Source organism: Scyliorhinus canicula, chromosome 11 (assembly GCF_902713615.1).
Source record: "Scyliorhinus canicula chromosome 11, sScyCan1.1, whole genome shotgun sequence".
Taxonomy (NCBI): domain Eukaryota; kingdom Metazoa; phylum Chordata; class Chondrichthyes; order Carcharhiniformes; family Scyliorhinidae; genus Scyliorhinus; species Scyliorhinus canicula.
In genome coordinates, this window is record NC_052156.1 from 116,530,115 (window position 1) to 116,545,641 (window position 15,527).

Consider the following 15,527-nt stretch of genomic DNA (forward strand, 5'->3'; position numbering starts at 1 on the left):
GGTTGAGAGTTCAAATAGTGAGCACTGGTTGAGAGTTCAAATAGTGAGCAATGGTTGAGAGTTTAAATAGTGAGCACTGGTTGCAGGGAACATGTTGATCTTGCCTCACAGCCTTTTGTTTATGTGGTAGAATACTTTTAAAACAAGTTTCACATTGAATAGATTCTGCGCCAGTAAAGATATTAGACCACTCAAATTTTGTAAATGTTTTAATGTGCACATTTACAATTCCCCCCCCCCCCCCCCACTGATATCAATTGGGTTGGATTCTCCGTTGTTGGGATTCTCCGCTGTGCCGGCAGCCCAGGGATTTACCGACGATGTGGGAAACCCCATTGGCGGGCTGGCGGGAGGGAGAATTCCACCCATTATTTTCAAACATGGTGACTTTGAAATACATATTTTAGATACAGTAAGGTAAACTAATCTGAATCCATTCATATTTCTGGGGATAAAATGGGCAAGATTCTCCAGAACCTCAGCTGCGTGTTTCTGGGTCACTCCATTCATATTTCTGGGGACAAAATGGGCAAGATTCTCTGCTTCCTCAGCTGCGTGTTTCTGGGTCACGTGCTAGTCGCTGGTGGCAGGATTTTACCTTCCCGCAACTTGTCAATGGGATTTTCCATTGTAACTGCCCCAGGCCACGGGGAAACCTGCTGGCAGTGGTCATACTGCCAGCGGGAAAAGTGAATCCTGACTATTAAATAGAGAATTCCAGCCAATATTTTAGACACCACAGAGACAGAGATACGTAATGAATGGAGACAGAGATACGTAATGAATGGAGTCAGACTATTATTTATTTAATTCTCCATATCAAAAAGTGAACTTAAAGTATTTTGTGATTATTTTAATATTTAACATTTTTTCCCCCCCCGCAGATTTCAGTCCAGAGGTGGGAGATATCAGAAGATTTTGCTTCCTTTGTTGATGCGCCCAGTCCATCATTACTTCCAACGACCACTCACCTTACCCTTGCCACGAGCTCCTTTTGCACTGCTGTACGTTTGCAAACAAAAATATTGTTCATTATTATATAATTTAAAGTATTGTGTCAAACATTATCTATTACCTAGTTCCCAATCGGTAATTCTCACGAACATGAAAATAGTAAGCCATTTTATCCATTTGTATTGTATTAAATATGATGCAAATTAAATTGTGCGATTGAAGATTAATAGCCCTGTTTACAGTTTCCTGCTGAGCAAGAATTTAACAGGCCTGAAGTAATTTGATGGAAACAGTCTAAAGACCATACGGCTACATTAGAAGGGCAGCAAAAACACAACCTTGCAGCTGAATAGTTCAACTTGATACAATCAAATAATCTTTAATCAATATCACAAGTAGGCTTACATTAACACTGCAATGAAGTTACTGTGAAAATTCCCTAGTCACCACATTCCAGCACCTGTTTGGGTACACAGAGACTTCAGAATTTCCAAATTACCTAACAGCACCTATTTCGGAACTTGTGGGAGGAAATCGGAGCACCCAGAGGAAACGCATGCAGACATGGGGGGAAAGTGCAGGTGACTCCGCACACAATGGCCCAAACCGGGAATCGAAATTGGGACCCTGGGGCTGTCAAGCAACAGCGCTGGGGGTGGAGGTTGGCCAAGACAAAAAATCCAACAACTTGTAACCTTAAAAGGTGATCGGAGATTAAGGGTACATGAAGATGTCATGCTTATACTACTTTTTTTTTTTTAAAAACAATACTTTCTCTAATCAAAACCATCTAACAGGTAAGAACTTGTCATATTGTGTGTTGCTTGTGGGACCATAAACAATACCAGTCCTTTGAGGCCACTGTTTATTAGATATTGCTATTGGCAACAAGAGTTTTTCCACTTGGTATATAGTAAATAAAGATAGCTGTTGGAACACAGCAAGTCCTCATGAGGACTTTTGTCACATTGGAATGTTTTATAGGCTGTAAACCTTTTATAGGATACAAACATTATTGGAGCTGAAATTAAGAATTTAAATTATAAAACAGTGGAAAATAGAAGCTGAAAGATATGATCCAGCAGTTGTTGGGTGGTAGATAGCTGCACAATGTAAATGTCAATGACTGAGTCACCTGCTCATGTCCTGACCACCAATGAATAGTCAATGCTCCAGCTTCCCCTTTCCTAATTGGGCAGGATTTTCTGCTCCCGTTAGTGTCAGGCAACGGGAGAAGAATATATTGAGAGAACTACAAAGCTGTGTGTTAATCAGTGTAAATGCATGACGGGATTGCCCCTCCATCCCATCAGTGATGGGCCCCATTCAATGTCGGGAACATAATTTGGATACATTACCATATTATCAGGCCCCTATCTCAGAATCATTCCCCCGGTGTCATAAAATCCATGTATGGCGACGTGATGGTGGAACGGTGCGAATCACGACTGGTTTTCCAAACTGTGTACCTGGTGAACAGACTTCCCAGGGAACACAAGTGAGTGCAGAGCTCAGGGAGTGAAGAGGATCATGCCCGGGAAAAGGGGTGCCAGGATAAACTGTGGCTTTGCTTTCTCCGCGCTGGGGCAGCCTTTAAAAATGGCACCCCGATCCTCAGCTTTCTAAGCTGGTGGAGGGGCAGACTAATTAGAGGCTGCACCGCCAGCAGTATGTCATGGGATCTGATCATTGAATAACTTTTTTTCCCCTCAAAGTCCTGGACTATATGGCGGAGAAAGCTGCCATTGCTGTCAGGACGGCTTCACCGCTCCCCTCCATCCAACCACTGCCGATTTCTGAAAAAATCCCACTCCCTGAATTATATGATCAGTAAAGATGCCATAAAGTTAAAAGAAATAAACTTGCATCAAGTGTTAACCTTCAATGACATTAGGACATCCCAACAACCAATGAAATACTTTTTGAACGGCATTCGCTTTCGCAATGTGAAATTGTAAACTTGGCAGCCAATTCGCCCACAGAAATGACTGGGTACATGGAGTGTTCTTGTTCAAATTGTGTCTTTTCCATCGCACTAAAAGGGCAGACGAGTTCTCAGTTTAAAGTCTTAGGCTGTACTTTGTGCATAGTTGTGAGTGCCAACTAGATTATATGCTCACATTTCTGGCTTCTACCCCTAACTTTCTGACTCCGAGACAAGAATGCCTCCAGCAAATGATGGCATCAAGCAAGGTTTCATTTCAATTATTCCTGCTTCACTTTTGAAAATTCTTCAACCTATCTTCTCAACAGCACAATATAAAAACACTGCCACGACAATAAGAGACACCCACAAGGAAGGAGGAAGAAGGAACATCAGACTGCCATTTAATGCAGAGACAAAAAATTCTCTTAAACACCATTAAGTGGAGCTATAATTGTAATTGAAGTGTAATGGCTTGCCCGAAACGTTTCCTGCATTAATTGCTGACTGCCAAACAAAAAGTTTTTTAATGGAATGTTTAATTGGATAAGTATTTAAAACATATACAAGAGAGATGGAACAGGGAAAATGAGTAATGTTGAGCATAAAATCCATTCTTCTAGTGGTTTTATACAGGGCTACTTGCAAATTTGTAGTGTGGGAAGTGCTGATGGGTCGCTTCCCACATGCCCCATATCAGGATGAATGTGCATGATCATGTAATCAATGGGTTGATTAGATCAACACAATTGGTCAACGAATGTGCAAGGAATGCCTCCCTTATGCACTCCAGAAACAAGTGCAAAGAAGAAAACTGGATCCTGCTCTGGGGCTGGTTGAAAAGGCCAACCAATTTAGGTACTTTTGACTGATGTAGAGATGAAATTGGTGGAAGGACTATGTTGAGTTTACTGGAGGAATCTGAGCTTTTTTCTGATCATAGAAGGCAGAAATTGATGTTACCTTGTGGCCGCAATGCCACTCTCCTTTGCCTGTCTTCATGCTGCAGTGTGAGTGGACAAGGAGGGCTCTTCTCATAACATCCAAACCAGAGGTAGTCTTATAGGTACACAACTCTGATATTTCAAATGATATTCATCTCTGGATGCTTATCCGTGATAATGTTAAGGCAACTCTGAACTTGAACAACCTGCAGAAATACCTCTGCCTACATGGAAACCACAGGGTCATGTTTAAGCATGAAAAAGATTAACAGAGGACCTGTTGTAGTGTGCTTGGTGCACACTAAAGTAAGTAAAGTCGCCATAGCCCCAGATGACCAGTAAGCTGCTTTCCCCTTTGAAGGGGAGAGTGGACTGGTGGTGATTTAACCCGAGGATCACCACACCTCAGGTGAGTCAACTGAGCTAAACTGGCCCCATGCATCTGTTTATTCATGATGTGGAGATGCCGGCGTTGGACTGGGGTGAGCACAGTAAGAAGTCTTACAACACCAGGTTAAAGTCCAACAGGTTTGTTTCAAACACGAGCTTTCGGAGCGCAGCTCCTTCTTCAGGTGAGCAGTGTGGCTTCGGCGGGGCGTTCCCCGCTGAGGGCCCGGATTGCAACCACGTCCCGATAGCATGGCAAGTGTCCGGAAATACCCAGCTAAACACGTTCGTCATGAAGAAGGATCTGAAGAAGGAGCTGCGCTCCGAAAGCTCGTGTTTGAAACAAACCTGTTGGACTTTAACCTGGTGTTGTAAGACTTCTTACTCTGTTTATTCAGGCTGTGAATTGTTGAATATTTTTTAAATGGCATTTTAAAAAATTCTTACTTTTCCTTTGTCTCTATTTTCCTTCTCTTATAAATCAATCATTCTTTTCCTCCTTTTATTTCTCTTTCCTTTCTCGATTTGACTTTGAATTCACCAACTTTAATTTGCCTTTCTTCTCAGTCCTTCCTCTGTATATTTCTCAATCCTTCAATCTCATTGGTTTAAGGCAATCACTATTTGCCCTGTTGTTCAGTAAGGATGGCCTGTTCCCCCTTGCTGAGGTTTTATCAGCTGCCACCTTACAGCATCACAAAAAATGTAAAAATCTAAACATGCGCAAACAAGTCTAACTGGGCACACTCCAGCAATAACTTTTCCAATTAATGGGTACACTCGTATACTATAATAATGGGATCTTTATTAGTTTCTTGAGAATACAACAATAGGGTTCTACATGCCTAGTGGTTTTGATTTAGTTTTTATTTTTAAAAAAAGGTTGGAAAATTCAAACATGTACTGACATGTTAAGCTCTTCAAGAACTCATGGTTAACTGGAAGCCAGCAGAATTTGTGCTTTGCTATTGCTTCCATTTTGAAAATGTTACATGCCAATGAATATGCAGGTTCATACAGATCAAGATTTTTGATTTTCAACAAATAATATTATTTAGCTTTAAACATATATTTCTCTGGGAACATGGAGCAAAAAATGCAAATAATAAAAAAAACCAAAAGGATTCTTTATTGTTGGGTCAAAATCCTAAACTCCCTTCCTAACAGCACTGTGGGTGTACCTACACCATGTGGACTGCAGTGGTTCACCACCACATTCTCAAGGGCAATAGGAATAGACAATAAATGTTGGTTCCTGGTTACCTTTCCCACTCCTCTCTTCATTCGCAGTGTTACATTTTCTAACTTTCCAAACTTTGGGACTGTTCCAGAATATGGGAAATTTTAGGCGGGGAAAACCTCCACTATTTTAGACACTATATTGTTAGAGTCAGAGGATGATTTCAAGAAGCATGAAAATAGCAGCACTGCAGGTGGAATTGTTTTCTCTTTGGAGAACACTGATCTACAGTTGTCACATCAGATTAATAGGATTATCAGAATTAACTGAGGTACTTTTTGAAAGCACAGCATTTACAAAATATCACACTAGTCCGAACTCTGTAGGAGTTCTACCCATCAGCATTGTTGAGCTATTTGTTTATATATTTTACACTGTTGTATTCACAATTACATGGATTTGTGCCCAGTGGTGATGAAAAAATGACAATCACAAGGCAACTTACCTTGAAAGTTACATTTTCGACATGTGTCAAGTGTTAGGAAATAAGCGATAGTTTCAAGTAAGTTATATTCTTATTTGGGTGCTTGAGGAATAAGCTTAACACCAAACTGCACAAATATCAATTAAGAACTTTAGGTCTTAGTTTCACTTTAAAAACGTTGAAATGCAAGTCTAAATTTGTTTACATGCCTGCATATTTAATGTGGCTTTATGGCATTTAAGTAGGAAAACTATACTGTTGCCTAGCAACAAGAGAAATGCTGTTTTCAGTTCATTTGGAAGCAGCATTCCACAGAAAGTGCTGCAACAGAGAGGAACATGCAAGAGGGTAGAAAACACATCCCATACTAAAGAACAGAAACTTCCAAAACCAGGGAAGAACAGGAAAATGTCCCAACATGCCACTTACGACAAAGAACAAGGGCAGAGATTGCGGACAGATCCTGTTCAGTGAAGATCAGAGTGAGGAGTAGAAGAAAAAAGGGTTCCAAGGTAAAAGGCCCGATCTAACTAAATTGCAACAAAGTCCCATGACGAACGTGTTTAGCTGGGTATTTCTGGACACTTACCATGCTATCGGGACGTGGTTGCAATCCGGGCCCTCAGCGGGGAACGCCCCGCCGAAGCCACACTGCTCACCAGAACTCCTCAGCACAGGAAGAGATCAGGATGCCATTTTTAAAATGGCGTCCCGATCGCTGGGCCACCCCAACGTGACCAATAAACATTCCTCCAAGAGGGCCCTCGGGCCCTCCCGCACCCCACATGGGCAGGACACCCCCAGTCCTGATCCCCAGTGTGGGAAAAATACCAGTCTAGCACCTGGCCCCTACCAGCTGGTAGTGCCACCTGAGCACCTTGGCATAGCCAGTGCCCAAAGGTGCCACCCTGCCAGGAGGGCAACTGCCTGGGGCCTCCGATCCCCTGGGCGACCCCCACCATGTACCGTTCCATCTGGTCCCCATTTGTGGGGACCAGCACTGAACAGTGCTCACCTGAGGTCTCGGAGCGGTTATAGGGAGAAGGCACGAAAATGGGGATGAGAAAAATATCAGCCATGATTGAATGGCGGAGCAGACTTGATGGGCCAAGTGGCCTATTTCTGCTCCTATATCTTATGGGTTAGAACCCAGGGCCTCGATAGATCAGGTGAGCAGTATTTTAAAGTGAGACTAGCTGTCTCGCTCCAAGATGTGGATTTGCCAGATAGTTATCCCGCCCACAATTGGTGGGATTCAGATCACAATGACTCACGAGATCGTGTCATGTCTCGCAAGGGATCGGCAAGCAGGCTAGATCCCAAAAGAGGGATCTCCCACTATCTAGCGGCCACATTCCACCAACGTTTGGGTGCAACGCTGCCAGTAGCTCGCATCCAAGGGTGCAGGAAGCAGATGTAAAGCACTATAGACTCATGAAAAGTCAGGAGATCCAAGGAGAACCATGTGACTTATCACTATGGGGCTGTGAAGCAGTAATGTTCTGTTGGCATGGCTGGGCACCTGATAGATTGGGTGGAAGGCAGAGCTTCAACATACATGGAAATCCAGGGTTATTGGAACATCAGAAGGAGAGGTTGAAACACTGGAGGTGGATCCTTGGTGAAGACATCAGAGAGAAAGTGCTGTTTGGAAGACAACACCAACATGTTCCCGAGAGTGAGAGATTAAAAACTTCCATGTCAAAAGACAGAGTGACAGTGATACCGGTTGGCTCTCTCAGTGTGACAAGTATCTGGGGGAAATGGAGAAACCCATAAGAGTTGTTTTGCGTGACATCTGCCACTTGGTTTTGGAGTCTGGGGTGTCCGACCACATTTTGCCTATTTGTTGACATGGGCTATGAACTTTCTGTGAACATTAGAACAGAGATTTTCAAACTCAGGGCCGTGACTCATGGGTTTTCGGAGAGTTGCGCTGCTCGGTCGCGGCGTTCCTGATCGCAGACGGAACATCCAACAGCTGTGACCGGCTTTTAAAAATGCTGGCCATGACGGACTTTTGAGATTGCTGGCCAACCAGTGTCTGGGTGCCAGATCAAGCAGTGCGCAGGGCTGGAACCCAATGGGGTCGACTGCCTCCTCCGGACATCAGCACGCTGTCCAGTACCAGTTTTTATGTCAGCAAAAAATGGGAGTCCTCCCACCGAGTTGTGGCAGAGGTTACGCGCCCTATACACTGACATCATGTATTCCACCATTTTGCTGAACTCCTGGGCCTCTGGTGAGCAACACATGAAGAAGCTGAAAAAGGAAGAAAGCAGCATAAAGATGATTACTTGAGGTATGGGTTATTCATTGTGCCACTGCAAATCAGGATTCAAAATTTGTGTGTTATATGCAGGGAAGCACTGGCAAATGAAAGTTTAAAGCCCTCGAAACGTCCATGACATTTGAAGACAAACATGTCGACTTCGAGGACAGGCCTCTTTTTTATTTTCAATGGATGCAGTGAGATCTTAAATCATCAGCTGAAGTCATTATCAGAAATGTAACATTGAGCAACAAAGCAAATGAGATTTTGAGGACCAAGCAGGTTCACCTGTCACATTAAAAAGGTCGGCCATCAGTGTGTGGGCTGCACAGGCCGACCAATGCATGGGTCGCATAGAATGGCCAGTTGGTAAAAAGGGTGCCGGGCAAAAAAAGTTTAAAAACACTGCATTAGACTACAAGATAGATTTTATAACTGGTGTCATCATTACACATGTGTATATATCTGTAAAGGTATAATCGGGGTGAAGGAATGGTGTATTATAGGTCATAGTTTCTTGTTTAATACACATTTTATTCTTTTCTTTAAAGTTCACCAGCAGTGTCCATAAGTCTGTTCAGTGTCCTCCGGTGGGTGGGGGATTTCCACCCACGTTTGCCATGAGTGCAAATCTTGCGAGCTGCAAGACGAGCTAGAAACAAGGATCTCGCCGGCAAGGTCACATTTTCATATTCTCCCCCCCCCCCCCACCCTCCATCAGTGACATAATGAGGTTCCCACCCAGGAAGTTCAGGGAACTAATAATACGGTACCATCTCATTAACAGGTTACAAAGAACAAAGAACAGTCCAGCACAGAAACAGGGCCTTCGGCCCTCCAAGCCTGCGCCTACCATGCTGCCCGTCTAAACTAAACTCTTCTACACTTCTGAGGTCTGTATCCCTTTATTCCCCTCCTATTCACGTCTTTATCAAGATGCCCCTTAAACGTCACTATCGTCCCTGCTTCCACCACCTCCTCTAGCAGCAAGTTCCACGCACCCACTACCCTGTGTAAAAAAAACTTACCTCGTAAATCTCTCAACCTTGCCCCTCGCACCTTAAACCTATGCCCCCTAAGTAATTGACCCCTCTACCCTGAAAAAGTCTCTGACTATCCACTGTCTATGCCCCTCATAATTTTATAGACCTCTATCAGGTCGCCCCTCAACCTCCTTTGTTCCAGTGAGAACAAACCAAGTTTATTCAACCTCTCCTCATAGCTAATGCCCTCCATACCAGGCAACATCCTGGTAATTTTCTTTTGCACCCTCTCTAAAGCTTCCATATCCTTCTGGTAGTGTGGCAACCAGAATTGAACACTATACTCCCAAGTGTGGCCTAACTAAGGTGCTACACAGCTGCAACATGACTTGTCAATTTTTATGCTCCAATATGGCTACCCCGCCATATTGTCCCCCACATTAGAAATTTACTTCCCTCCCCACCCTACCCGACATGACATCAGCGTAAAAGTAGTAAACTTTTTTTCTTTTTAAAACTTGAACCAGGCGAAGAGAACAGTGATTGTGTTGTATTGTGTTTGGGTGATGAATATACCACAGCTGAAGGTACTTGAAGCCAATGAGAGATGGGCGTGAGGTTTGCAGGCTTGGTAAGTGTGTGAGATGGGGAAGTAGAGTAATTGGGTGTTAATCACGTGTACCATTGAATAGAGCTGGGTGAGTGGAGCTGTGGTGCATTGAGCAGCATGAGGTTATCCATGTGGTGTGCAGCTCATGTCATCTGAAGATTCATTCACTGACCTTGAGCACCCAAATGTTGTCATTGGGCTTCTTGTGGGATTACTGCAAGATCCTCAGATCCAGACTCTTGGAATTGAGCTCCACAGCCACCTCCACCCACTCCCTTCGGAGGGTGGTCATTGACGGTCACTTGACCTCTTGTGGAACCATGAAATTTCTCTTCCCCCCCCCCCCCCCCCCCCCCCATTGCTTCAGTGCTATGTCTGTCACCCTGAAACCCTATTTCTCTGTCCTTGTGTTCCATTTTCCAGGTTTTAAATGTGCTTATAAAGGGCCAGAAAGCCTTTAAGATGAGCAGACTGGCTCTTAGGCATCCTGTTGAGCAAGGAGGCAGCTGTAAAGGTGATGAGGCAGATTACAGCCAGGAAGATATTCAGCCCCACACTACAGTCATGGTAATGAAGTGGGAGCACTAAACTTCCATGCTACTCCCTTCAAGGAAATTGTGAGCAGATCAGAATTGTGACCCAAAATATGGAACAAATTAATTTTTAGCTCATTATTAAATACATTTGGTGTTCATTTGTGCAGTAAAAGGTACATACAGGGCAAAGGATTTAAAATGAATTAGATTTAAAAAAGGAAAATATTATCAAGCGATCTAATGGTAAGGAGAAGACTTGCCTTTACAATCTTTCACACCACTCCAATATCCAACAATACCCTATAGCTCAAAAAATAACTTGGTAGCTTCTGTCGTAATGCAAGAAATGGAACAGCCAATATGCACTTGGCAATATCACATTGTTACTTGTACGATCATGACCAGATACACTGCGACGTTGAGGAGTAGATATTGGGCAGGTCATCAGGGATAATTTCCCTGCTCTTCATCAAAATAGTGGCATGGGATCTGGTACATCAATTCCAGAGGACCAACAGTTTTAACATCTTGTCTGATGGATGGTACCTCCCACAGTGAAGCACTTCTTAAGTACTGCACGCTGTTGTCAATCTTTATAATTTTTGAATTGATGTCTGGAGAGAGTCTTGAATCCATAAGTTTCTGATGCAGAGGCATCAGTTACAGCTGACACTGAAGTTATTATACATACATAGTCATCATTTAAATGTTGGTGATATAATTGAGAGCAACTTTAAGAGGGTGTTTGTTTGTTCTGGTTGCAACATAGTAACAGGAAGACAATAAGAAAATTTTAAAAAATAGAAAAAGGAGGCCGTATGGCCCTTTGCACCGGCTCCAACATTCAACATGATGATGATTAATCTTCCATCTTAACTCCACTTTTCTACCCGATCACCATATTGCGATTCACAAAATCAATCCAACTCGAGTCTTAGACATATGCAGGTAGCATCACCCCACTGCTCTCTGCGATAGAGGATTCTAGCAATTCACAAAGTTCTGAGTGAAGAAATATGTCCTCACCTCAGAAATGGCCAATGAAAAAAAATGAAGCCCATGACCTAGTTCTAGGGAGCCTAACCAGTGGAAATAGCCTCATAGCATTGAACCTTCAGGCCCCCTCAAAACTTTATATTTCTATAAATATAGATCATACAAATGCATGCAAGGTAATTTCTTCCCGCTGATATTTCAGGCAAGGTGACAAACACATTCATCTGCAATTCTTCCAAAATTCCAACCAACGGAAATCTTCACAATTCTATTTACAATGTCCCTCCCTCCCGAGTTTCAGCTATTCTCAAAGCAAGCTAAAGGTGAGGGATATTAGCATGGCTGGGAATTGGAGGGGGTGGGCAGGGTGGTAAATCAATTCCAATATTAGCAACTAGGGCAGAGATTTTCCAGCCATAATGGGATTTGCGCCTTCGCCAAATGGGCAGGAAAATCGCACCGCCCCCTAGAAATTAATTTGCTTCAAATAACAGATTATAGTTTTGACCTGGCTAATTTGTGGGATTAATGGAGTTCATTTTTGATGATAAAGTCTGAACACTGGTGTACAACTCTTTTAATACATCAGAATTGCATAACCATTGGAAATGCTTTTTTGTTTCAACGTGTGTCTGAAGATAAATGATTTGATCTGCACTGTTATTTAAAAGAATCTAAACTCTCAAATTATAAAATTAGGTGATTTGAAACATACTGGGTGGGATTTTCCAGCCCCTTCTGCCACAGGGATCATCCAGTCTCACCAAAAGGATGGCACAGTGGCACAAGTGATTAGCACTGCTGCCTCACAGCGGCAGGGACTCTGGTTCGATTCCGGCCTTGTGTATAGTTTGCACACCCTCTCTGTGTCTGTTTGGGTTTCCTCCCACAGTCCATATATGTGCAGGTTCGTTGGATTGGCTATACTAATTTGCCCCTTGATGTCCAAAGATGTGCAATTTAGGTTGGAGGGTTATGGGGATAGGGTGGGATGGTCGGAGTGGACCTAGGCGGGCTACTCTTTCAGAGTGTCGCTGCAGACTCTATGGGCCGAATGGCCTCCTTCTGTACTGTAGGGATTCTATGTTTCTATGACCCAGTTCTGTCGAAAATCAACGGACTTTGCTGGGCCACCAAATCTCCCGCAGCAGATGCCACCACAGGGGTGTGGTGATATGCATCACTGTAGATACACAAGGGGTTAATGCAAGTACACAGACTAGCTAGACATTAGAGGGAGAACCAGAGACACGACACACAGACACTCAACCAATAGGTCAGTAAGATAGGACACGACCAATGGACATTCACGATACACACACTACCACAGGGGGGCATTACACCAACCCATATATAAAAGGACACAATACACATGATCTTTCTCTTCCCAGTGGAGACACTCTGAGTACAGACACAGGGTTGATTCAACATCACACCTACCACGTGGATTGTAGCAGACTGGTTCGTCAGTCTGAGTAGCTATAAAAGGATTAACAGTAGTGGCAAATCAGAGTAGGAGAATTGTAAATAGTTTAATCAACGTGTTGAAGTTATCTCCACGTCTGAACATTCCTTTGTGAGAGTGAACATCAAGCAAGCAGCTTATGCTACGCCAAGAGCATAACAAGACATGGTACCAGTTGAGTGACTGTTTCAATCCATATAGTTACAACTCAGCAAGCAGTGACAACCAGCAACAACACCCAGGCAAGATGATGGAGATTCTGGTTCCACAGCGGCTCAAGTGCCACAGCAATCCCGCAAAAACTGGGCTGCATTCAGGCAAAGGTTTGAGATCTTTCAGGTAGCAGCCAGCCTACAAGACGTGGCCTATGCTGAAAAGACAGAGCTTCTGCTCACCATCGCCGGTGCCAGAGCAGAAGAAATCTTTAAAACATTCAAGTTCTCCAAAGGGCAAAACAGGAACGACTTCCAGGCAGTCCTGGACAAATTCGGTAAATACTGCGAGGAAAACACAAACAAACCAACATAAAACAGTAAAAGAGGCGCCAGTATTTACCAAGAGGCTGAATTCCCGGAGCAGAGAACGACAATTTTGATTGGCGGCCATCTTGAAAAAGGTACTGCACATGCGCAGTTGCGAGAGAAGCGCATGGAATGGAAAGGTCCGTTTGCGCAAGAAGCCGCGCATGTGCAATTGCGAAAAAGGCCCCCAGTAAAGGAACAGCGATATGCGTATGCGCAATCGCTTCCTACGACCGATGTCACATGCTTCGTGACATCAGAGGCCCCGGATCACACCCACTTAAAGGGGAAGTGTCCCAAAACACGAAAAAAAATTTTAAAGCTGTAAAACCTGATTCTTTCACCTGGAACGACAGCACAATGCCTGAAATTCGAACAGTAGCTGAAAGTAATCTCCGCAGAACCCTGCAACAAGCAGTTAGCACCGCCCAAAGAGATGATACAGTCCTTGAATACTACGACTCCGACCTTTATTTCTTCTTTGGACATCACGAGCCCAATGCCAGCTCCGACACAAAAAGTGATGATATGGTCCCAGAAGACTACGACTCAGACGAAGGCTTTTCATTAGAGATGGCGACCCCAGTACCAAATACAAACTACAACGAGATGTGTTCTACAGTGAAGAATCCAACAGAGACGCGGATGTGTTCTTCGGATTTGAGGATCTTCAGCCCAGCATATTTGACATCCCGACTCGTGAGTGCAGGATTATGCTGTGGCCTGACACCAAGAGACAGAGAGTGGTACAAGCCCACAGAGAGCGGCCTGCTGCCACACAGAGTGGTCCACGAACCAAAGGGTCGCAGTCTCCACACAGAAAGCGATGAAAGACTCCACAGCGAGACAACTGCACATCTCCACACAGAAATTGACTCGCGTGACAAGCCTCCACAGCGAGCTCGTGGACAGACTCCACGATAGAAGCAACGCAAGACTCCACACCGCAGTCCTTGCATGAATAAGACCATGAGGGTCTAGCAACCTCCTCTGAGCAACCAGCAGCAGACGATGCAAGTCTGCCACGCTCAAGTGAACAACAGAAAGACTATGAAAGTCTACCATGCTCCAGTGAACAGCAAGACGACTATGACAGTCTACCCAGCCCGAGAACACCAAGAAGCTACTGAGGCTCTATCCACTATGTGAGACAAGTGAAGACGGCATCCCACTTCCCATACAAGATGTGCAATGTGACAGACCTCAGCTAGTGTGTATAGAGGCACTCGACGATCACAGTGAGACCACTCGTGACACCACGTTACTTCAAACCTCATTTCGCTCGAGCCTCTCCACAAGCAAATGCATCCCTGAATGTTTTGACTCGACATGGAGCATCAAGAAATCTCAGCTGACTCCAGTGAACCTGCTAGGACTCCAGACGGGAAGCATCGACAAACCAAAACTGACTCAGGTGAAACAGACCAGACTCCAGATGGGGAGCAACCAAACGCCAAAGCTGATTCAAGTAAGCTGGACTTGACTCCAGACGGGGAGCGCTACAAACTCAGTGACGGCACGCTCAAGAAAACAGAAGATGCCACAAAGCACGCTGACACGAGTAACTGTGTGAAGGACTCGTATTATCCCCACAGAGTGTGGTCCTTGAGCGCAGCGAACACAACAACAGAACCATCCAACACAACATCACAACCTATGAAAACCATATCAAAGACAACGACACGATGTGTACCAAAGACAACATCGTCGACAGCAAGCATGACAAAGACTACACCATTGGAACTACAACTGGTACGACATGGCACAACTCTGCCCATGAGGGACACTGTTACTGCTCAGCTCAGTACAATGACATACCATGGCAGGACGATGCATCTTCCCAATTCACGTGTGCTGCACTACCAACAGGCAACCTGGCTTTCAGGACTGATGCCATCCAACATCGCTATCACAAGTATTGGAAGAAAAAAAAGACTCCAAATCAGACGACGAAGTGACTTGACCACTTCTTGGTTCCTTATGCACAGGGACACTGATGGCGTTCACAAGGACATGCCACCATCAAAATCACCAACTCACCAACCCAACAAGAAAGACATTCGACCATGATAATTGATGGGTTTTGGACTCACACATATGATTTGCACTTATTGTTTAGTGATCACAGTTATCCTGACTTGTACAGAGCATCGCTTATCTACCTGTTTTTTGTTCAATTTTCTTTAACAATGTATGGAAAATATGTAACACGAAAAAAGGGATGGGATGTGTAGATACACAAGGGGTTAATGCAAGTACACGTAGACTAGC

The 15,527-nt window shown here is 44.1% G+C and overlaps 1 protein-coding gene across 2 annotated transcripts in view; it reads right to left on the reverse strand.

Annotated features, from left to right (window-relative positions):
- Positions 1–783: 783 nt before the first annotated feature.
- Positions 784–15,527, reverse strand: part of LOC119973311 (troponin T, fast skeletal muscle-like) — a 60,719-nt gene continuing 45,975 nt past the window's right edge. For both annotated transcript variants that reach the window (XM_038811165.1, XM_038811164.1), the window contains exon 16: positions 784–1,002. In XM_038811165.1, coding sequence (XP_038667093.1) covers positions 951–1,002 — 52 coding nt within the window. In that variant the 3' untranslated portion in view covers positions 784–950. The remainder of the gene's footprint in view (positions 1,003–15,527) is intronic.